The sequence below is a fragment of the Heptranchias perlo genome, chromosome 20, assembly GCF_035084215.1.
Source record: "Heptranchias perlo isolate sHepPer1 chromosome 20, sHepPer1.hap1, whole genome shotgun sequence".
In the NCBI taxonomy this organism is placed as follows: Eukaryota; Metazoa; Chordata; class Chondrichthyes; order Hexanchiformes; family Hexanchidae; genus Heptranchias; species Heptranchias perlo.
Genome location: NC_090344.1, coordinates 15362114 through 15385340, shown reverse-complemented (window position 1 = coordinate 15385340; position 23227 = coordinate 15362114). Strand labels below are relative to the sequence as shown.

Here is a 23227-nt window from a genome sequence, read left to right as displayed (position 1 = left end):
ACAGGAGACGACTATTCAGCCCCTCGAACCCGCAGCGCCATTTAATTAAATCAGGGGTGATCTGTGCATCAACTCTATTTACCCGACTGTTACAGATATCCCTTGAAACCTAGTTATTACAACGGCCAGGCAATGGGGGTGTTTATTAAATATGATTCACCATCCCCACCCCCTTTAGACAATGTGTCTTATTTCCTTCTCCTGCCTCTCTTCAACCTCTTCCTAGATCTTGTCTTTTCCAGGTGAAGCAAAATGTCCAAAAGAAAATACAGAAAATTGCCCCAACCGCAGACCTCTTCTTCCACCTCCTGTGATGTGTTGATAGATACAACCAACCCCGCGCAATCGAGGTTGGGATAAATCAGAATGAGTCAGTCAATCTCCCTCCTTCCAGGTAGATGTAGTTTGCCTTTATCCTTTCCCTTCCCTCTCCCCTCTCCTCCAATCTTGAGAGCAAAAAGCCCACTCTCCTTAAACCCATCTCTTTGACTGAGCTTTTGGTCATCCCTCCTAATATCTCCTTCCTTGGCTTAACTTTTTCGTCGCCGCACCCTGAAGCCCTTCAGGATGGTTTTTCCGCATTTAAGGCGTTGTATTGTACAAGTTGTTGTTCCCTCCTTCGTCAGATACCCTCTCTCCTTCCCTCATTTCCTTCCCTCTCTCTCTCTCTCTGTCGAGAGAGCACCGTTTTTTTGTTTGTTTAGGGAAGTGAGAAAGCAGCTCTGACAACTCGGGTTGAGGTGTTGCCTCTTGTGAAGACTCCAGAATACAAGAGCCATTTTACAACCAGGCCTGAGAATCGGGGTGAGGGTAGCTCCGAATAAATATCAATATGGCGGCTCCACCTTGGCCTGTGCCACGTCCTAACCGGACGTGCACGGGCTTGGCCTCCACAACTGCTCCTGCTGCCTCGGCACCTTTCTGGAGAAGAGATGTTGGTTTGTGATGTGGGTTTGTGATGTGCTGTTTCGGATCTGGGGTCGTGATGTCAGTGAGATGTGATGTTGTGATGTGTGGTTGTGATGTGGGTTGTGGTGATGTGGGTTTGTGATGTAATTTGTGATGTGCGTTTGAGATGTCAGTTGAGATGTGGGTTTTGATGTGGGGTTGAGATGTGTAGTGAGGCCAGGGCCATGGGATGGTAAGGTTCATGGGCAGATAGATCTTTTCTCCGGTACTTACCCCAGTTCACTCTACAGATGGAATCGAAACGTCTCCTACAATTATCCTTCCACGACAGCCATAATTTTGTGGTGGAGATGTTGCAGCCGGCTTATGTAAAAGTCTATGATTACTACGAAACAGGTCGGGCCCCTCAAACAGTACACTTCCACCTCTCCCTGTCAAACCCTCGGGTATTTTTTCCCTTCCATCTTTCTCGGTCCAATCTCTTGGTGTTTATTACGTTCGATCTCTCCCTGTCCAATCCTCGTGTGTTTATTCAGTTCGATCTCTCTCCGTGCAATCCCCTGGTGTTCAATTCGGTCGATTTCTCTCTGCGCAATCCCCTGGTGTTTATTCCGTTCGATCGCTCTCTGTGCAATCCCTGGGTGTTTATTCCGTTCGATCGCTCTCTCTCTGCAATCCCTGGGTGTTTATTCCGTTCGATCTCTCTCTGTCCAATTCCCAGTTGTTCATTCCCCTCCACCTCTCCTTGCCCATGCCGGCATGTTTCTTCTCTTCAGTCTCTCCCTGTCCAATCCCGAGTGTTTAATCCCTTCCATTAATCGCTATCCAATTCCTGGTTTTAATTCCCGGCCACTTCTCTCTGTCCACTTCCCGTGTGTTTATTCCTTTCGATCTCACTCTGCACAATTCCAGGGTGTTTATTCCCTTCGACCTCTCCCTGTCCAATTAGTGGGTGTTTTTTCCTTACTGTTTCTCTCTGTCCAATTCCTGTGTATATTGCCTTCGTTATTTCACTGTCCAATTCCCTGGTGTTTTCTCCCTTCCATGTTTCACTGTCCAATTCCCAGGTATTTTATCCCTTCCATGTCTGTCTAACCAATTCACATGTATTTTCTTCCTTCCATCTCTACCTGTCCAATTTCCGGGTGTTAATTCATTTTGATCTCTCCGTGTCCAATCACTGGGTAAATATTCGCTTCTACCGCTCCCTGTACAATTCTCGGGCGTCCTTCCTTCGGTATCCCTGTGTCCAATCCCCGTGTGTTTAATCTCTTCTATCTCTCACAATCAACTTGCTGGGTGTTTATTCCCTTCGATATCTCCCTGTCCAATTCCTGGCACTTTTCTCCCTTTGGTCTCCCTGTGTCCAATATCCGATGTTTATTCCCTTCGAATTCTCCCTGTCCAATCCTCCGGTGTTGATTCGCTTCGAACTCTCCCTGTCCAATCCCCGGGTGTTTAATCCCTTCTATCTCTCCCTATCCAATTCTTCGCTGTTTATTCCCTTCGATCTCTTCATGTTTCATTCGCCGGCCCTTATTCCCTTCCATCTCTCTCTTTCAAAATTCCAGGGTATTTACTCCCTTCGATCTCTCCCTTTCCATTCCAGGGTGATTTTTCCCATCAAGCTCTCCCACTCCAATCCATGAGTGTTTCTTGCACTATACCTCTCACTGTCCAATTTCCGCGAGTTTATTCCCTTTGATCTCTCCCTGTCCAATTCCCGTATGTTTATTCCCTTTGATCTCTCCTCTGTCCAATTCCCGTGTGTTTATTCACTTTGATCTCTCTCCTGTCCAATTCCAGTGTGTTTATTCCCTTTGATCTCTCCCTGTCCAATTCCCGTGTGTTTATTCCCTTTGATCTCTCACTGTCCAATTTCCCTGTGTTTATTCCCTTTGATCTCTCCCTGTCCAATTCCCTTGTGTTTATTCCCTTTGATCTCTCCCTGTCCAATTCCCGTGTGTTTATTCCGTTTGATCTCTCCCTGTCCAATTCCCGTGTGTTTATTCCCTTTGATCTCTCCCTGTCCAATTCCCGTGTGTTTATTCCCTTTGATCTCTCACTGTCCAATTCCTGGGTGTTTATTCCCTCCCACCTCTCTTTATCCAAGTCCATGCTGTTTATTCCCTTTAAACTCTCCATGTCCAATTCCTGGATGTTTCATCCCTTCGATCACTCCCTGTACAATTCTAAGGCGTTTATTCCCTTCGATCTCTCCCTGTCCAATTCCCGGATATTTCTTCCCTTAGATCTCTTCATGTCCAATTCCCGGGTGCTTGTTGCATCCGATCTCTCTCTGTCCAATATGCGTGTGTTTATTCCCGTCGATTTCTCCCTTTTCAGTTATCGGTGTTTATTCCCTTCGATTTCTCTCTATCCAATCCACAGGGGTTTAATCCCTCAGATCTCTCCTTCTCCAATTTCCGGGTGTTAGTCCCTTGTATCTCTACTTGTCCAATTCCCGAGTGTTTAATCACTTATATCTCTCCTTGTCCAATTCTCGGGTGTTTAATCAACTTTATCTCTCCATGTCCAATTCCCGGGTGTTTACTCCCTTCCATCCCACCCTGTCCAATTCCTGGGTGTTTATTCCTTTCCATCTGACCCTGTTCAATCTCTGGGTTTATTCCCATTTATCGCTCCCTGTCTGTTTCCCGGTCATTTATTCCCTTCAATCACTCCCTGTCAAATTCACGAGTTTTAATTCCTTTCATCTCTCCATATCAAATTCACGGGCGTTTATTCCCATTGACCTCTCCCTGTCCAATTCATGTGTTTATTTCCAGTGATCGCTCCCTGTTTCATTCCCGATTTATCCCTGGGTGTATATTCCCAGGAGTTTATTCCCTCATGTGTATTCAATCGCGTTAATTCTCGGGTGTTTATTCCACCGCTTTTATTTCCTGGTGTTCGTTCCCAAAATGTTATCCCTTTCTTTATTTCCCAATTGTTTATTCCCAGATGTCTCTCCATGCGTGTTTATTCTCGGGTGTTTTTTCCCGGTTGTTCATTCACAAGATTTTATTTCCTTCCTCCTCTCCCTTTCCCTTTCAGGTGACTCGGCCATCGCTGAATACCACAGACCAATCAGAACGGAAAGTGTGTCTCGAATCACTGTCACGAGATGACAAAACCTCAAGTGAATTTGGAGCATTTTCACTTGCCTCAGAATCCACTCTCACTCCCTCTCTCCCTGGCCGCAGAATCCAATTCTCACTCCCTCTCTCCCTGTCCACTGAATCCACTCTCACTCCCTCTCTCCCTGTCCCCAGAATCCACTCTCACTCCCTCTCTCCCTGTCCACAGAATCCACTCTCACTCCCTCTCTCCCTGTCCACAGAATCCACTCTCACTCCCTCTCTCCCTGTCCACAGGTTCCACTCTCACTCCCTCTCTCTGTCCACAGGTTCCACTCTCACTTCCTCTCTCCCTGTCCACATAATCCACTCTCACTCCCTCTCTCTGTCCACAGGTTCCACTCTCACTCCCTCTCTCTGTCCACAGGTTCCACTCTCACCCCCTCTCTCCCTGTCCACAGAATCCACTCTCACTCCCTCTCTCTGTCCACAGGTTCCACTCTCACTCCATCGCTCCCTGTCCACAGAATCCACTCTCACTCCCTCTCTCTGTCCACAGGTTCCACTCTCACTCCCTCTCTCCCTGTCCACAGAATCCACTCTCACTCCCTCTCTCTGTCCACAGGTTCCACTCTCACTTCCTCTCTCCCTGTCCACAGAATCCACTCTCACTCCCTCTCCCTGTCCACAGAATCCACTCTCACTCCCTCTCTCTCTGTCCACAGAATCCACTCTCACTTCCTCTCTCCCTGTCCACAGAATCCACTCTCACTCCCTCTCTCCCTGTCCACAGAATCCACTCTCACTCCCTATCTCCCTGTCCACAGAATCCACTCTCACTTCCTCTCTCCCTGTCCACAGAATCCACTTTCACTCCCTCTCTCTGTCCACAGGTTCCACTCTCACTTCCTCTCTTCCTGTCCACAAAATCTACTCATTCCCATTCTACCTGTCCGCAGAATCCATTCTCACTCCCTCTCTCCATGTCCGCAGAATCCACTCTCACTCCCTCTCACCCTGGCCACAGAATCCACTCTCACTCTCTCTCTCCCTGTCCACAGAATCCACTCTCACTCTCTCTCTCACTGTCCACAGAATCCACTCTCACTCCCTCTCTCCCTGTTCACAGAATCCACTCTCACTCCCTCTCTCTCTGGCCACAGAATGCACTCTCACTCCCTCTCTCTCTGCCTCTCCCACTTCCTCTCTCTCCCCTCTCTCTCTCCTTTGTCGCTCTCTCCCATGTCTGTCTCTCTCTGTCTCGCCCTTTCTCTCGCTCTCTCTCGCTCGCTCGTTCAGTCTCTCCGTCTCTCTCACTCCCCCTCTCTCTCTGCCTCGCTCTCTTTCTATCCCTCTCCCTCCCCATCTCACCCTCTCTCTATCTCTCTCCCCCTCTCCCCATCTCTCTCCCTCTCCCTCTGTGTCTCTCTGTCTATCTGTCTGTCAGTCTCTCTCCCTCTCTCTCTTTCTCTTTTGCTCTCTCTCCATCTTCCCGTGTGTCTGTCTTATTGTGTCTCTCTACCTGTCTCTCTCCCTGTCTCTGACTGTCCCTCTCTCTCTTTGTCTCTCCCTCCATTTCTCTCTATCTGAACCTTTCCGTTTCTCTCACACCCTCTCTCCCTTTGTCGCTCGCTCTGTCTGTCGCTGTCTCCGTCTCTCACTCTGTCACTCTGGCTCTCTGTCTCTCTCTCGCTGTCTCTCGGCATCTGTATCTCCCTGATTCCCTTAATACCCCTTAATCCTCTCTATTAATACGCTGTGAGCTACCTTGTCCTAAAGTCCATGTATTCTACATCCACTGCATTGTCAGTCTACGCTCTCTGTTTCCTCCTCAAATTAACTCGTGGAGGTTTGTCACACACGATCGTTACTTTTGAAATCCGGACAGGTTCCTTCTAACTATTGTCTCATTATCTGGAAAGGTGGTCATTTCATCCACAATTAAAGACGAAAATATTCCCTGTTTATTCATAGGAACAGGAGGAGGCCATTCAGCCCATCCAGTCGAACTGTACCCCTCAGCTCAGATTCCGTGTTATATTGTCTGGTGTTTTTTTGCACAGTGAACTATCCCTCTGAGAGATCGCCGGCAACAGAGGCCTAGGGGTAGAGCGTCACCAGATTCTCCACCTTGGACCAGGCCCGAGATTATCGTCTAACCTGTAACCGAGTCTCACAATAAACGTGTTGAGCCATGAGTCTCGAGTCTCTCCCTCACTCTCTCCACCACACACTTAGACACACTCACAGCCACTCACAGACACAATTACAGACACTCACACAGACAAATTCACAGACACTTACACAGACAAACTCACAGACACACTCACAGACACATTCAGAGCAACTCACACACACACACACAGCCACACTCACAGACACACTCAGACACACACACACACAGACACTTACACAGACACAATCACTGCAACACTCAAAGACACACACAGGGAAACTCACAATCACAATCACAGACACGCTCACAGCCACGCATACACAACCAGACTCTCAGACACACTCACAGACCAACTCACAGGCACACACACAGACACTCACACAGACACAATCACTGCAACACTCACAGACACACACAGGGAAACTCACAGACACAATCACAGACACGCTCACAGCCACGCATACACAACTACGCTCACAGAAACACTCACAGACTAACTCACAGATAAACTCACAGACAAAGTTACAGTCACGCTCACAGCCACGCACAGGCACAATCACAGACAAACTCACAGACACGGACACTGCCACACTCACATACACACACATGGACATTCGCAGTCACAATCACAGACACACTCACAGCCCTGCACACACAACGACACTCATAGACAAACTCATGTAAAAACTCACATTCACACTCAGCCACAAACAGACACAATCAAAGACACACTCAGACACACTCCCAGACATGGACACTCACAGCCACAACCACAGCAATACTCACAGCCACACACGCAGCCACACTCACAGACACACAGGGACACTCACAGCCACACAGGGACACTCACAGCCACACACACACACACACACACACACACACACTCACAGACACACTCAAAGACAAACTCACAGTCACACTCACAGTCACACTCATTCACACTCACAGACAAACTCACAAACACACTCATAAACACAATCACCGACACTCACAGACAGAATCACAGTCACACACACAGAACAAATCACAGCCACAATCACAGACACACTCACAGACACATTCACAAACACACACAGCCACACTTACAGACACACTCGCAGACACACGCAGCGCCATACTCACAGACACAATCACTGCCACACTCTCAGACACACAGGGACTCACACAGTCACACTCACAGACACAATCACAGCCACACTCACAGACACACCTACACACTCACAGCCACATTCACACACGGACAGACACACTGACAGACAGATCTACACACTCACAGCTACATTCACACACTGACAGACACACTGACAGGCACACACACTCACAAACGCACTAAAACAGAAAGCAGACTGACCTCACCAGTACTTAATACTAATACCCAAGCTAGGACATGGAGGGAAGGAGAGGGGGAGGGTTCAAGGAGGGCACGAGAAATAGGGGTGGAGGGGGTGAGTCTCTATCAGGGAAGGGGTGGAACAGGCATTTGTAAGGGGCCCCTCTCATTCCTCACTCAGTCCATCATACGCCTGTATGAGAACCCCTCAAATTTCCCCACTCAATCTCTTATGCCACTCCAAAAGGATCTCTCTCATTCCCATTTAGACCTTTATAACCCTTTATAAGGCCCTCTCTCATTCCCGACACATTCCCTCTTACCCCTCTATAAGGACCCCTCTCATTACCACTCAATCTCTTATACCCCTCAATAAGGAACCCTCTCATTCCCCACTCAGTCCCTTAAACCCCTTTATGAGGACCCGTCTCATTCTCCACTCAATCCCTTATACCCCTCTAGAAGGACCTCTCTCATTCCCCACTCAGTCACTTAAACCCTTTTATGAGGACCCGTCTCATTCTCCACTCAATCCCTTATACCCCTCTATAAGGACCTCTCTCATTCCCCACTCAGTCACTTAAACCCTTTTATGAGGACCTGTCTCATTCTCCACTCAATCCTTTATACCCCTCTATAAGGACCTCTCTCATTCTCCACTCAGTCCCTTATGCCCCTCCATAAGGACCTGTCCCATTTCCCACTCAGTCCCTTAAACCCTTTTATAAGGACCCCTCTCATTGCCCACACAGTCCCTCATACCCCTCTATACGGAACACTCGCAATACGCATTGAGCCCTTATACCCCTCTATAAGGGCCACTCTCATTCCCCACACAGCTCCCATACCCCTCTATAAGGACCCTTCGCATTCCCAAACAGCCCCTTATCCCACTTAATAAGGTCCTCTCTCATTCCCCACTCTGTCGTTTATGCCCCATTTAGCAGGGTAACTGAGGGCCCTGATCCCCGAGCAAGGATGTAGCCCTTTAAGGGAACCTCGCCTTTCAGAGGAAATGTGTGGCTCTTTTAATGGACCTCACCTTTAAGAAGTAATTAAGGATGGAGTGGGTGGAGACCTTCCCGAGACAGGTGAGAGTTAAAAGGGTGAGGCACAAGAGAAAGAAGGCTGCTGCTGTTGCCGAGAGACAGCCACCTGTCAAAGCCCAGAGAGGACGCTGTCAAGTAGCTGGGGTACGGAGTGGTGAAAAGTGTACTCGGCATCGCCAAATTGACGGTGTATTTGGCAAAGTGTACTCGGCGTCTTCAAAGGGACGGTGTATTTTAAAGTGTGCAAGGCATTGCAAAGGGATGGTGCATTGGGGAACGTGTACTCGGCGTCACCAAAGGGACGGTGTCTTGAAAAGTGTACTCGGCGTCACCAAAGGGACGGTGTCTTGAAAAGTGTACTCGGCGTCACCAAAGGGACGGTGTATTGAAAAGTGTACTCGGCGTCACCAAAGAGACGGTGTATTGAAAAGTGTACTCGGCGTCACCAAAGAGACGGTGTATTGAAAAGTGTACTCGGCGTCACCAAAGAGACGGTGTATTGAAAAGTGTACTCGGCGTCACCAAAGAGACGGTGTATTGAAAAGTGTACTGGGCATCGCCAAAGAGAAGGTGTATTGAAAAGTGTACTAGGCATCGCCAAAGAGACGGTGTATTGAAAAGTGTACTAGGCATCGCCAAAGAGACGGTGTATTGAAAAGTGTACTTGGCATCGCCAAAGAGAAGGTGTATTGAAAAGTGTACTAGGCATCGCCAAAGAGACGGTGTATTGAAAAGTGTACTAGGCATCGCCAAAGAGAAGGTGTATTGAAAAGTGTACTAGGCATCGCCAAAGAGAAGGTGTATTGAAAAGTGTACTAGGCATCGCCAAAGAGACGGTGTATTGAAAAGTGTACTAGGCATCGCCAAAGAGACGGTGTATTGAAAAGTGTACTAGGCATCGCCAAAGAGACGGTGTATTGAAAAGTGTACTAGGCATCGCCAAAGAGACGGTGTATTGAAAAGTGTACTAGGCATCGCCAAAGAGACGGTGTATTGAAAAGTGTACTAGGCATCGCCAAAGAGACGGTGTATTGAAAAGTGTACTAGGCATCGCCAAAGAGACGGTGTATTGAAAAGTGTACTAGGCATCGCCAAAGAGACGGTGTATTGAAAAGTGTACTAGGCATCGCCAAAGAGAAGGTGTATTGAAAAGTGTACTAGGCATCGCCAAAGAGAAGGTGTATTGAAAAGTGTACTAGGCATCGCCAAAGAGACGGTGTATTGAAAAGTGTACTAGGCATCGCCAAAGAGACGGTGTATTGAAAAGTGTACTAGGCATCGCCAAAGAGACGGTGTATTGAAAAGTGTACTAGGCATCGCCAAAGAGACGGTGTATTGAAAAGTGTACTAGGCATCGCCAAAGAGACGGTGTATTGAAAAGTGTACTAGGCATCGCCAAAGAGACGGTGTATTGAAAAGTGTACTAGGCATCGCCAAAGAGACGGTGTATTGAAAAGTGTACTAGGCATCGCCAAAGAGACGGTGTATTGAAAAGTGTACTAGGCATCGCCAAAGAGAAGGTGTATTGAAAAGTGTACTAGGCATCGCCAAAGAGACGGTGTATTGAAAAGTGTACTAGGCATCGCCAAAGAGACGGTGTATTGAAAAGTGTACTAGGCATCGCCAAAGAGACGGTGTATTGAAAAGTGTACTAGGCATCGCCAAAGAGACGGTGTATTGAAAAGTGTACTAGGCATCGCCAAAGAGAAGGTGTATTGAAAAGTGTACTAGGCATCGCCAAAGAGACGGTGTATTGAAAAGTGTACTAGGCATCGCCAAAGAGACGGTGTATTGAAAAGTGTACTAGGCATCGCCAAAGAGAAGGTGTATTGAAAAGTGTACTAGGCATCGCCAAAGAGACGGTGTATTGAAAAGTGTACTAGGCATCGCCAAAGAGACGGTGTATTGAAAAGTGTACTAGGCATCGCCAAAGAGAAGGTGTATTGAAAAGTGTACTAGGCATCGCCAAAGAGACGGTGTATTGAAAAGTGTACTAGGCATCGCCAAAGAGACGGTGTATTGAAAAGTGTACTAGGCATCGCCAAAGAGACGGTGTATTGAAAAGTGTACTAGGCATCGCCAAAGAGACGGTGTATTGAAAAGTGTACTAGGCATCGCCAAAGAGACGGTGTATTGAAAAGTGTACTAGGCATCGCCAAAGGTACAGAGTATTGAAAAATGTGCTTGGCATCGCCAAAGGGACTGTAGTGTGAATTTGTTTGGAGTGAATTAACAGAAACGTGGTCTGAAGTATGAATTAGTCAAACTCTATGGTTGGTTGTATGAGGAAGGTTATGCGATGGTCGGACTCAGTAACAATATATAAAGGTATATTATACATACAAGAAGTTGTAAAATAGAAATAGCAGTTGGTCCGAATGGCCTCTGTGCTGTACTATGCATTCGATGCAAAATATACATAATATAATAGAATTACTTATTGATCATAGAAAGTTACCGCACAGAAGGAGGCCATTAGGCCCATCGTGTCCGTGCTGGCCGAAAGAGAGCTGTCCAGCTTAATCCCACTTTCCAGCACTTGGTCCGTAGAACTGTAGGTTACAGCACCTCAGGTGCACATCCAGGTACTCTTCAAATGAGTTGAGGATTTCTGCCTCTCTGGTCAAGATATTGTTGTTGTCAATTATGATTTCAGGGAAACCTTGTTACCCAGTTGGGCCGAACGGCTAATACCTGTGCCGTGCTGTATTCCATGCGATAGATATACTATATCCAGGATTTGGGACGTGTAGCGCCCATTTTTCAGGCGCTATGCGGCCTCCTAAGACCTCCAAATGGCGTCCGGAATGAGCGTGCACGTTTCTCGTGTGACGTGCGCTGGACGCCATTTTGATAAAGGCGTTTGCGCACGTGCGGATAATAAACACCGGCATCATGTAAAGTAAGGAGAATGGGGGTTAAATTGAATATGTCCCGAATAGCATGATTTGCTCCCACCTCTTAAAGGCACAGAGTCTGAACGGAGATCAGAAATCGCACACGGACATCACAGAGGCCGGTCCCGTCCTTGTTTACAAACTGATGAGTTCTGTTAAATCATTAAATAAAAGCTGCACACGACTAAATCCCACATCCTCCAATCTGCACGCCAGACCTCAACAATCTGCCGATCTGAGTTTGTACCATGCCTGCGAGAGAGCGTGCACCAAGGTTCTCTGATGATGCACTGGAGACTTTGGTGCAAGAGGTGGACAGAATGAGTGGCATCCTATATCCGCAGAGGGGCAAGAGGCCCTCCAGGCATATGCTGCCAAGGCAGTGGGAGGCAACGGAAGACAGGAGCATAGCAACACGAACATGGATTCAGTGCACGAAGAATTTCAATGATTTGACCTGAGTGGTCAAGGTGAGTGAGGTCAACTGTCAAGTGGCATCTCCTACCAAATGCATCACTCGCCTCATCCACTGTTCCACGCAATACACCCGCCATCACTCACAATCTCTTTCAAGCAGTGCTCAACTCTTCCTATCAGATGCTTCCCCTCACCTTCACACATTACCACTGCTGCAAGGTCACACAAACTGGCAGCTATTGAACCTTGAAAGGCACATCACCCAGACATTCCGGTGGACGATCACCGACACAATTCTCGCTTTCTTGCTGGAGAAGGTGGTGAATAACAGGAGAAAGCGACTGGCAGTGACATTTAGCCCCTCGAGCCTGTTCCGCCATTCAATGAGATCATGGACCTGTGACCGAACTCCATAAACCCGTCTTAGCCCCATATTCCTTAATATCTTTGGTTCACAGGAATCTATCAATTTCAGATTTACAATTCAATAATAAGCTAGCTTCAATTGCTGTTTGCAGAAGAGTGTTCCAAACTTCTCCCACACTTTGCGTGTAGAAGCGTTTCATAACTTCACTCCAGCACACCCTGGTTCTAAATGTTAGGCTATGTCCCCATGCCTGAGTATTCAATTATAGGAGACCTCCAAAAAATGGTACAAATGCATCAGTAGCAAGAATCAATAATCCAGCAACTAAACTATAAATCCTGCATGATCCCTTTAAATAGCGCTGGTGGGGGTCCTTCAGTCACTCGAAGACACGTTCAGATGGTTGGGGTTAAGACTGTGCGTTGATTTGAGCGTTATTCTCAAAATGGTGTCTATCACTTTAAATCAGCGTTGCACACTGATCTAACGCATCTTCTCCCAACTTTACACGTTGCCAGCGTTCGTTATCTGCGGGAACGCGAAACCCTTTACCAAGATGGCGTCCGGCGCACATAAGGCTGGAAGCGCCTCAGCAATCCTGGAGAACTGCTGGAGAATGGAGCCTGTAACGCAACAGTCTGAGCTTCCAAATGAAGCATACATACCTTTGACAGTGGTTCGTTCTGCAATGGAAGCTGTGACATTGGTCAACAGGCTCTGCGTCATGGTTGGTTCCACAGGTGTGCTGTTGGAGGTGATCACCCGTTCTGTGTAGGAAGGGATGGGCTCCAAGCTCTGTGCAAAGCCCTGTGCCAAGTTCCAGTGGACTCCTCCATGCCCCTTGTTATTGTAAACAATTTTACAACACCAAGTTATAGTCCAAGTTGGACTATAACTTGGTGTTGTAAAATTGTTTACAATTGTTAACCCCAGTCCATCACCGGCATCTCCACATCCTTGTTATTGTGTTCATGCTTTCTAGTGCATCCAGCAATTGGTTTTGTACACCCATCAGCCGCCTTCTGTAGCCTGGCCTATTGAAGTCCTCATCTGACTCCTCGGCAGCAGAACTAGTGCCCTCCGGCGAGCTGGCACCTGTAGTATCCGTTCCCCCTGCCCCAGCTCCTGCGCACTTGTGCCCGGTGTCTCACCATGTGCCGATACATCCTCTAAACTATGCACAGTGTGAGTCTCCGAGTTGGTGGCTAGGAATATAAGATCGAGTGATGGTGTGTCTGCATCATCACTGTCATCTTCCTCTGCCTCCTCCGACTGGGCAGGTTCCGGTGCTTGGGTATCTACAATGACAACTGGACACGGGTTGATTTGTGGTGCGGGGAGAGGAGGCAGTAAGACGTGCGTGCTTACATCATCTGCAGCACGTGAGCCAGAAAAGCTTGTGGGATGAGGGAGAATGGGAAGCGAGAAGGAGCATGAGGTATGCATTGTCGAGACCCCCTTCGTCGAGATCTCCAGCACCCCCAGTAGCCAGTTCCGCAGCGACGGCCCGCCCAATGATGGCCAGCACTGTCTCGTCCAGTGAGTGTCCTGCAAGTTGTTTTGGTGATGTGACTGTCATGGTTGTGGTTAATGATGCATTTGGTAGGAGACGACACTTGACAGTTGAATTTACTCACCTTGACCACTCATGTAAAATCGTTGAACTTATTCCTGCACTGCATCAATGTGTGTGGTGCAATGCTCCTGGCATTGAATTCTAGCGCAGTATTTGTCTGGTGGGCCTCTTGCTGCCACCTCCATCCCCACCCCACCGGCTCTGCGGATGCTGGATGTCCCTCTGTGCGTCCATCTCCTCCACAAAGGCCTCCAGTGCGTAGTTTGAGAAACTTGGTGCACGTAGGCCTCGCCATTACTATACAAGTTTATAAACACAGAAAGCTGTCACATCAGGGGAGACCTCACAGTTCTCGACACTGGGTGAAATACACTGAGGTGTTTAGAAATACAGAGGTGCTTTTGTTGGATAACCACCAAAAACGGACGTTGGCATCGCGGTGCAGAATTAACCCACACCCGTTGGTGGCGATGCAGGCAGCACCTAACATTCTTGTTGCCTGATGATTTCAATGATTGCTGTGTGCAGCCAGTGCTACCTACGCTTTTGATCAGCTGCAGGCACCAGCCTGGTGTCCAGATACAGGGAGTGGCTCGTTTTACTTAAAGGCAGCCTGCACCTCTTAAATGAGAGATGAAATGTGGTAGCAGAAATTGGTGGAAGCCCATTGGGAAGTAAATCTATGCTGGAATATATTGAAGGAAAAAAAAGACTTGCATTTAGATAGCGCTTTTCACAACCTCAGGACACACCAAAGCGCTTTACAGCCAATGAAGTGTAGTCACTATTGTAATGTAAGTAACCTGGCAACCAATTTGCGCACAGCAAGCTCCCACAAGCAGCAATTTGATAATGACCACATAATCTATGTTTTAGTGATGTTGGTTGAGGGATAAATATTGGCCCCAGGACACCGGGGAGAACTCCCCTGCGCTTCTTCGATATTGTGCCATGGAACCTTTTATGTCCACTTGAGAGGGCAGAACGGTGACATTGTTCTACGTCTCATCCGAAAGACGGCTCCTCCAACAATGCTGCACTCCCTCAGTACTGCACTGTAGTGACAGCCTAGATTTGGTGCTGAAGTTTCTGGATTGGGACTTGAACCCACGACCTTCTGACTCTGATGAGATGGCGACCCACTGAGCCGCAGCTGACACTGTGAATGGCTGCGCCTGTGAGAGCGAGCAGCAAGGTTTTCTGGTGGAAGAGGTGGAGAGGAGGAGGGGCATCCTTTATCCGCTGGTCGGGGGTGTTGGGCAAGAGGCCCTCCGGGCACATACTCAAATGGCAGTGGGAGGAAGTAGTGAACGAGTTCAATGCAAGGAGTGCAGCACCAAGAACATGGAAGCAGTGCAGGAAGAAGTTCAATGATTTGACACGACTAGTCAAGGTGAGTGACGTCAACTGTCAAGTAGCGTTTCCTACTATTGAGACATGAATGAGGGAAAGAGAAACAATGAAGGCTGAGAGGGTTGAACAGCCACACAACCAAAGTCATGTCGAGACCATGTCCATGCCTAACAATTGATTTCCTGTTGTACCGATGTAAATTGGGTATTACTCAAAGCCCGGGGAAAATATACATAAGATTGAACTTGTTGCCTGGTGAACGATGAACGGAGACAACCAGTCTCGGAAACAAAGACCAGTCAAATACAGGGAAACCACACGTTGCTCTAAATAGGACACAGCAATCGGGGCAAGATTGAGCTTGATGGGAGAAAACTCACACCTAATTGTGGTGAACAAAGACATACTGGTCTTTGTGGGGGAAATGACTGTTCCAAAGCCAGTTGGTTTTAAGTGGTGTTTGAGTGACAGACAAAGATACCCAGTCTGTATATATTAAGATGGGTTCGGTGGGCGTGTCCAAGGTGTGAGCAAAGGTTGCATAATGGGACCAGGACCACGCTTTGGCTGTTGTGGGGGGTACTGTCTAAAGAGCTCGTGCCTAAGCTTGACTGTATCCTGCTTATCGCACAGTAACATTGAAATAAATGCAAGACAAGGAACTGCCTATCATTTCATCCAACTTCAGCGACAAACACGATGGGTCGAATGGCCTCATTCTGTGCCATAACTTTCTATGATTCTATGAACTGTATCATTCGCCTCATCCACTGTTCCACGCACGAAATCCCCCATCACCCACATACCGACAAATTCTTTCAAGCCGCACTCAACTCGTACAATCTTCCTCTCACCCTCACACATTACCGCTGCTGCAAGCCGCACACCCCCAACTCACAGGTCACACACACATACCAGCAATTCAACCATAACAGCCACATCATCCAAACATTTTGCAGGGCACTCACTGACACACTTCCCTCTATCTTGCAGGAGAAGGTGGCGCATTTCGGGAGGTAGCAAGAAAGAACTGGAGGAGGACAAGGCCGACAAGTCCTTACCCCCATGGAGGAGCCAGTGCTGGCCATCATTGGATGGGCCAACGCTGCGGCCATGGCCACTGGCGGTGCTGGAGGTCTGCACTGGAGCTCAGACTGCTGTTTTGGAAGCCCAGACTGCAGCGCTCCAGACTGCTGTTATCGTGGCTGTGGGGACCACCGTGAAACGGGACCACTCCAGCAATCTGTTCTCCAACGAGAAGTGCTGACGCGCTGCTCCGAGAGTGTGGCAATGGTGCCATGTCAGTCGAACCTGCTGTCCTCTCTCCGGGCGACATCATTCCTGCTCCCACCCCTGCCACTCTGCCAGTGCCATTGCCGTTGCCTGTCAGCCAACCAGGCCAGACTGCTGCAGCCCATGCCGAGATGATGCAGTCTGCAGCCAGACCCTGTCACCCAGAAATGCTCGAGGTCGACCGCCACGGCCATCTGCACTCTCCTCCATTGAAGGTCAGCAGCCTCTCACCACCATGCTCCAGTCACAAGGATGTACCATGAAGGAGCACGAGGATAGGTAAAGGCACACGAGTGAAAGCACTGAATTAATGCACAAGGTGAAATAGTACAATGGTGTTCACATGATTTCATGTGTTAGTTTATAAATTTGTGTTTGAAGTCGCAGTTTCTTTTCATTCGTTCATGTGATGTAGGCGTCGCTGGCAAGGCCAGCAATTATTGCCCATCCATAATTGTCCTTGAGAAGGTGGTGTTGAGCCGCCTCTTGAACCACTGCAGTCCGTGTGGTGAAGGTTCTCCCACACTGCTGTTCGGAAGGGAGTTCCAGGATTTTGACCCTGCGACGATGAAGGAATGGCGATATATTTCCAAATCGGGATAGTGTGTGACTTGGAGGAGAACATGCAGGTGGTGTTGTTCCCATGAACCTGCTGCCCTTATCTTTCTTGGTGGTGGAGGTCGCGGGTTTGGGAGGTGCTATCGAAGAAGACTTGGTGAGTTGCTGCAGTGCATCCTGTGGATGGTGCACACTACAGCCACATTGCGGCGGCGGTGAAGGGAGTGAATGTATAAGGTGATGAATGGGGAACCAATCAAGTGGGCTGCTTTGTCCTGGATGGCGTCGAGCCTCTTGAGTGATGTTGGAGCTGCACTCATCCAGGCAAGTGGAGAGTATTCCATCACACTCATGACTTGTGCCTTGTAAATGGTGGAATGGCTTTGGGGAGTCAGGAGGTGAGTCACTCACTGCAGAATACCCAGCCTCTGACCTGCTCTGTTAGCCACAGTGTTAATGACCCCCAGGATGTTGATGGTAGTGGATTTGGTGATGGCAATGCTGTTGAATGTCAAGGGGAGGTGGTTTGACTCTCTCTTGTTGGAGATGGTCATTGCGTGGCACTTGTCTGGCGCGAATGTTACTTGCCACTTATCAGCCCAAGCCTGAAGGTTGTTGATTGTAGTTTTTATTTAGGCGCTGCAGGAGGAAGCGATGTGTAATGATGAGGAAGACGATTGGGAGAGGACACGTGGGGAGTGTCCGACTTTTGTTTGTGGCTTGGGTGGTGTTGTTGAGGTTACTGATATCACTCATTAATAAGGTGAGCACGCAGAGTCCTGGCAGACAGGGCCTATGCATCTTCTTGCCTCCTTGGCCCGTCCTCCATTTCCTGCACTTCCTCCTCTTCCTGCTCTCCATCCTCTTTCTCTGCCTGCTGCTCAGGTTCTCGCCAGATCGGCGGTAGCCAGGGCTGTTCCCTCATCAGTGCGAGGTTGTGCAGCATGCAACGCCGAATCTTGACACCGAATCAGCGGAGTGCTCCTCCAGAATGGACCAGGCAACGGAAGCATTGCTTTCGGACACCTACGCTGTGCTCGATGACGTTTTGTGTGGCTGCATGCCTTCGACTGTAGGACTGCTCTGCGTGTGTGCGTGCATTCCCGACCGGACTCATGAGCCACCTCATGTGGGCATAGATCTGGTCGACCAATAGCAAGCCTTTGACCTGCCGTTCTGGTTGGACTGCCGTGTAATGAAAGCGTCATGGCTGGTGCCAGGATAGCGGGCATTGACCTGTATGATGAGTTGCGTGTGGTTGCACACTAATTGTATATTGAAGGAGTGAAACCACTTTCTGTTCATGAAGATGGCCGAGTTGATATGTGGAGCATACATGGCAATGTGGTTGCAGTCAATTGCACCATGGGGAAGCCTGCAAACCCTCGAACTCGTTCATTCTGCTTATCTCGGTCAAGAGGGAATGTGATGAACCTTTTACACAGCTCGTACAGTGCATCAATGACCTCCCTTATGCAGCAGTGTACTGCAAACTGTGAGGTGTTGCTCACATCGTCAGTAGCGGCCTGAAAGGATCCAGATCCTAAAGGTTCAGCGCTGTGATTACCTTGACAGCCACAGGCAATGCTGTCCTTGCCCTGCTCTGAGGCTGCAGTTGTGGCTGCAGCAGTTGACAAATCTCCGGCACGACCTCTTCCGTGAACTGCAGCCATCGGATGCACCGACCTCTGCTTATGTTGAGGTAAGAGTATTGTTCCCTGAAGGCCTTCATGAAATACGGCCTTCTGCTCAGTGCCCTGCACCTCCTCCTCCTCCTCCTTGTAGCTTGATCTGCTCTGCGTGACCTCTCTACGTGCTCCCAGTCGTCTTTTCTGGCCAACGAGAGCCCCAGCAGGTCACCCATGCCTGCCAGGAATCTTGTTCAGTGCACTGTTGTAAATGACACCAACAATGTAAGACCTGCCAAACCGCCGCTCTTTATGTACTGTAGCAACTCTATCCAAGTATAGGAAGCTTCAACAATCAAGTACAATTGTACCAGAAGCCAGAAGCAATAATCCAGCTTCAATGCTGCCAGACCGCGGGTCTCATAGTTTCTGTTGTTCCATATATTTATTAATATAATAATCTGGGCTTTGGGCTTTCCATCTGTGTAATATTTGATTAAATATATGTTTTGATGTCATATTCGTTCAGTTTAAAGTTGCTAACCGACTCTGTTTGTTCAGTGACTGAAATTAATGTCAGTCTCCATGGGCCCTAATTGTCTCACTGGAATGTTTTCCTGTGCTATAAATAAACGACTACATTCAATGTGTTATCCCATAGTGTCAGTGGGAGCATCACCTCCGGCACTAACAGGGATTAGCGGCCCTGCAGAGAGGGAGAGAATAGATCGGAACCTGGGAACATTAGATTGGAATGTTACAGAAATGGGTTGGAATCTTAGAACAATCGATTGGAATGTGACAGCAATGTATCGGAATCTTGGAACAATAGACTGGACTGTTGCAGAAATGGGTCGGAATCTTAGAACGATCGATTGGGACAGTTCATTCTGGGTGTTTCAATATCTGTTTGCATATTATGGTTCAATGTCATTTGTGGGGCGGACATATTTTATGCTTCGGAGTATACAACTAATATACTATCCGCTCCTCGCTACTGTCGGTGTTCCTGGTAAGTCTCTATAATCCAACTATTAATTCCATAAACCGTGTTCCACTGTATTACTGTTCTTATTATTTACTATCCCCTCCTCGCTGCTGTCGGTGTTCCTGGTAAGTCTCTAGATCCAAATGTTAATTCTATAAAACTTGTTCCACTGTATTCCTGTTCTTCTCATTGCCTGTGCCATACTCTCTGCTGTTCGAGTTTCCGGTAAGCCTCTATAGCCACCGTAAAAATTAAAGTGTTAACGTGGAATGGGAAATATAGCGATAGGGGGAACATGGATGGGAAATATATTTACGGGCGTTTTCTAGGTGATAGGTTTAATTTAGGATGGGTCCCTGGGAGTGAGTTTGTATGTTCAGGGAGCTCTAGCATGACCCTGTTTTTATGGAGCCATTCGGGTGTTTCAGGATTTACAGAGGGGTCCAGCGATGCTACTAATATTTCCAGGGGATCCAGGGGCGATCGTAAAATTTACAGGGGATCCAAAGATTGTACTAATATTTAGAGGGGATCCAGAGACCACAACCAAATTTACAGGGGATCCAGAGACTGTATTAATATTCACAGGCGATCTAGAGACAGTACTAATATTTACAGGGGATCCAGAGATGGTACTAATAATTACAGGCGATCCAGAGACAGTACTAATATTTACAGAGGAAGCAGAGACGGTTCCAATATTCACAGGGGATCCAGAGACTGTATTAATATTTACAGGGGGTCCAGAGACTGTATTATTACTTACATGGAATCCAGAGACAGTACTTACATTTACAGGGGATCCGGAGACGGTAGGAATATTTTCAGGGGATCCATAGCCTGTACTAATAATTACAGGGGATCCAGAACCTGTACTAATAATTACAGGCGATCCCGAGCCTGTAAAAATAATTACAGGGGATCCAGAGACGGTAATAATATATACACGTGGTCCAGAGACGGTTCTAATATTTACACATGTTGCAGAGACGGTGCTAATATTTACACGTGGTCCAGAGATGGTGCTAATAATTACACATGTCCCAGAGACGGTGCTAATATTTACACGTGGTCCAGAGACGGTTCTAATATATACACATGTTCCAGAGACGTTTCTAATATTTACACATGTTCCATAGACGGTGCTACTTTTTACACATGTTCCAGAGACGTTGCTGATACTTACACGTGGTCCAGAGGCTGTACTTTTTTATACACGGGGTCCCGTGACTGTACTAATATTAAAGTGTGCTAGAGATGGTATTAATATTTCGAGGGCGTCCTGAGATGATACAAATATTTACAGGGCATCCTGAGATGGTACAAATATTACAAGAGGTCCACAAACCATACTAATATTTACAGACAATCCAGATATTGTGCAATTATTTACAGTGGATCCAAAGACTTTACTATTATTTACAGGGGATCCAGAGGCTGTACTGATATTAACAGGGGACCCAGAGGCTGTACTCATATTTACAGGGGATCCAGAGACTGTACTGATATTTTCAGGGGATCCAGAGGCTGTACTGGCATTTCCAGGGATCCAGAGTCTGTACTAATATTTACAGGGGATCCAGAGAGTGTAATAATGTTTACAGGGGATCCAGAGACCGTACCAATATTCACAGGCGATCCAGAGACTGCAATAATATTTTCAGGGGATCCAGGAACTTTACTCGTATTTATAGTTGGTTCCAGAGATTTTATTATTGTTTACAGAGTGTCACAGCTTGATCTAGAATTTCAATCTTTATTTCGCTTCCTTATAGTTAATTTATTGACAATTGTGATCCTGTCTCGTGGGAAGTGCGGTCTCTCCAAATGTGTCACTCGCTACCTGGTGTCCATGGCGGCGGCGGATCTACTGGTCATTATCATCGATCTGTTATTGAGGCAGATTCCCATTATTTATCGTTCACAGTTCACTTTTCTAGACCACTTTCCCGTGTGTAATATCCACGCTGTTCTGCTTTATGCAGTCACGGACTGTTCTGTCTGGTTCACCGTCACTTTCACCTTTGATCGTTTTGTGGCCATTTGTTGCCAGAAGCTGAAAACTAATTATTGCACCAAGAAAACGGCAGCTCTGGTTTTAGGAACAGCGAGTGTGCTGAGCTGTTTAAAGAACATTTTCTGGTACTTTGTGTTCGAAGGTCAATATCTGCTTTCCAATAACCCTTGGTTTTGCTTTGCTGTAACGGGTGTTTCAACATCCCCGGTATGGGCAGTAATCGAACTCCTTCATTATATCCTCACCCCGTGTGTCCCATTTATTCTGATTGCGTTCCTCAATGTTTTCACAGTCAGACACATTTTAGTGGCCAGCAGAGCCCGCAGGAGACTCCGGGGTCACAGCAGTGGGGAGAGCCCCAGAGACCCAGAGATGGAGAGTCGCAGGAAATCAATGATTTTACTGTTTGTTATATCAGGAAACTTTATGGTGTTATGGGTGGTGTTCATGTTGTATTCTATTAATCGACGATTGTTGTATTTGGACTCTTCGTCTGTAATTCTACATCCACTTGTACAAGAACTGGGATTTATGCTCCAGCTCCTGAGTTGCTGCACAAACACCTGTATTTATGCCGTGACCCAGGCTAAATTCAGAGAGCAGTTGAAGAACGTGGTGAAATATCCCTTTACTGTAATTGTTAAATTCATTAAATAGTGCGAAGATCGGAAGACTGCAGAGTTAGATCTGTGTTATTCCGACAGGCTGCGGTGCTGCAAACACTGAGTGTTTATGTAATCGCTGAAACGTTTATAACCTGAGGCTATTGATAGACTCATTTTACAGATCTTGTCAAAGTGTGTATCACATGCAAGGACAAGTTGTAAAATAACATGTGGTCACCTATCGCTAGAAATGTTTGTCCATATGGGATAAATTAAACGGTAATTAAGTGAACAACAACACAAGCTGTCGGTGACCAGAGTGTGAATGTAGGCGTCGGTGATCAATGTGTTAATGGCGTGAGAGGCAGAGAAGATCCCGGTACTGTTGGTGTCGGTAGTCAGTCTGTTAATGGGGCGGAAGATACACGAGATCCCGGGAATGTAGGTCCCGGTGATCAGTGTGTTAATGGGGAGGGAGGTAGAGGAGCTCCCAGGACCGCAGATGTCGGTGATTAGTGTGTGAATGGGGCGGGAGAAACATAGAAACTTAGAAAATAGGAGCAGCAGTAGGCCTTTCGGCCCTTCGAGCCTGCTCCGCCATTCAATATGATAATGGCTGATCTGAATATCTATTTCAATACCATTTTCCTGCTCTCTCTCCATACCCCTTGATGCCTTTTCTGTCTAGAAATCTATTTAGCTCCTAATTACATATATTCAGTGACTTGGCCTCAACAACCTTCTGTGGTAGATAATTCCACATGTTCACCACCCTCACATGGAAGAATGTTCTCCTCATCTCAGTCCTAAATGTCCTACCTCGTATCCTGAAACTGTGACCTCTCTTTCTGGACCCACCAGCCAGGGGAAACATCCTCCCTGCATCCAGTCTGTCTAGCCCTGTCAGAATTTTATGTGTTTCAACGAGATCCCCTCTCATTCTTCTAAACTCGAGTGAATACAGGCAAAGTCGACTCATTCTCT

At 47.5% G+C, this 23227-nt stretch overlaps 1 protein-coding gene across 1 annotated transcript; it reads left to right on the top strand.

Moving 5' to 3' along the window:
• The first annotated feature begins 19440 nt into the window (after positions 1–19440).
• On the top strand, positions 19441–22295 carry LOC137335937 (probable G-protein coupled receptor 139). The gene is made up of 2 exons (XM_068001449.1): positions 19441–19645; positions 21397–22295. Exons 1-2 carry the CDS (start codon positions 19441–19443, stop codon positions 22293–22295), a joined length of 1104 nt encoding a protein of 367 aa, XP_067857550.1.
• The last annotated feature ends 932 nt before the right edge of the window (positions 22296–23227 follow it).

Excerpts from the sequence above, each read along its gene's own strand:
- LOC137335937 (XM_068001449.1), top strand. The coding sequence starts at position 19,441 with ATGTATCGGAATCTTGGAACAATAGACTGGACTGTTGCAGAAATGGGT. Across the intron at positions 19,646-21,396 it reads CGCTACTGTCGGTGTTCCTG|TTAATTTATTGACAATTGTG; the intron begins GTAAGTCTCTAT and ends GCTTCCTTATAG.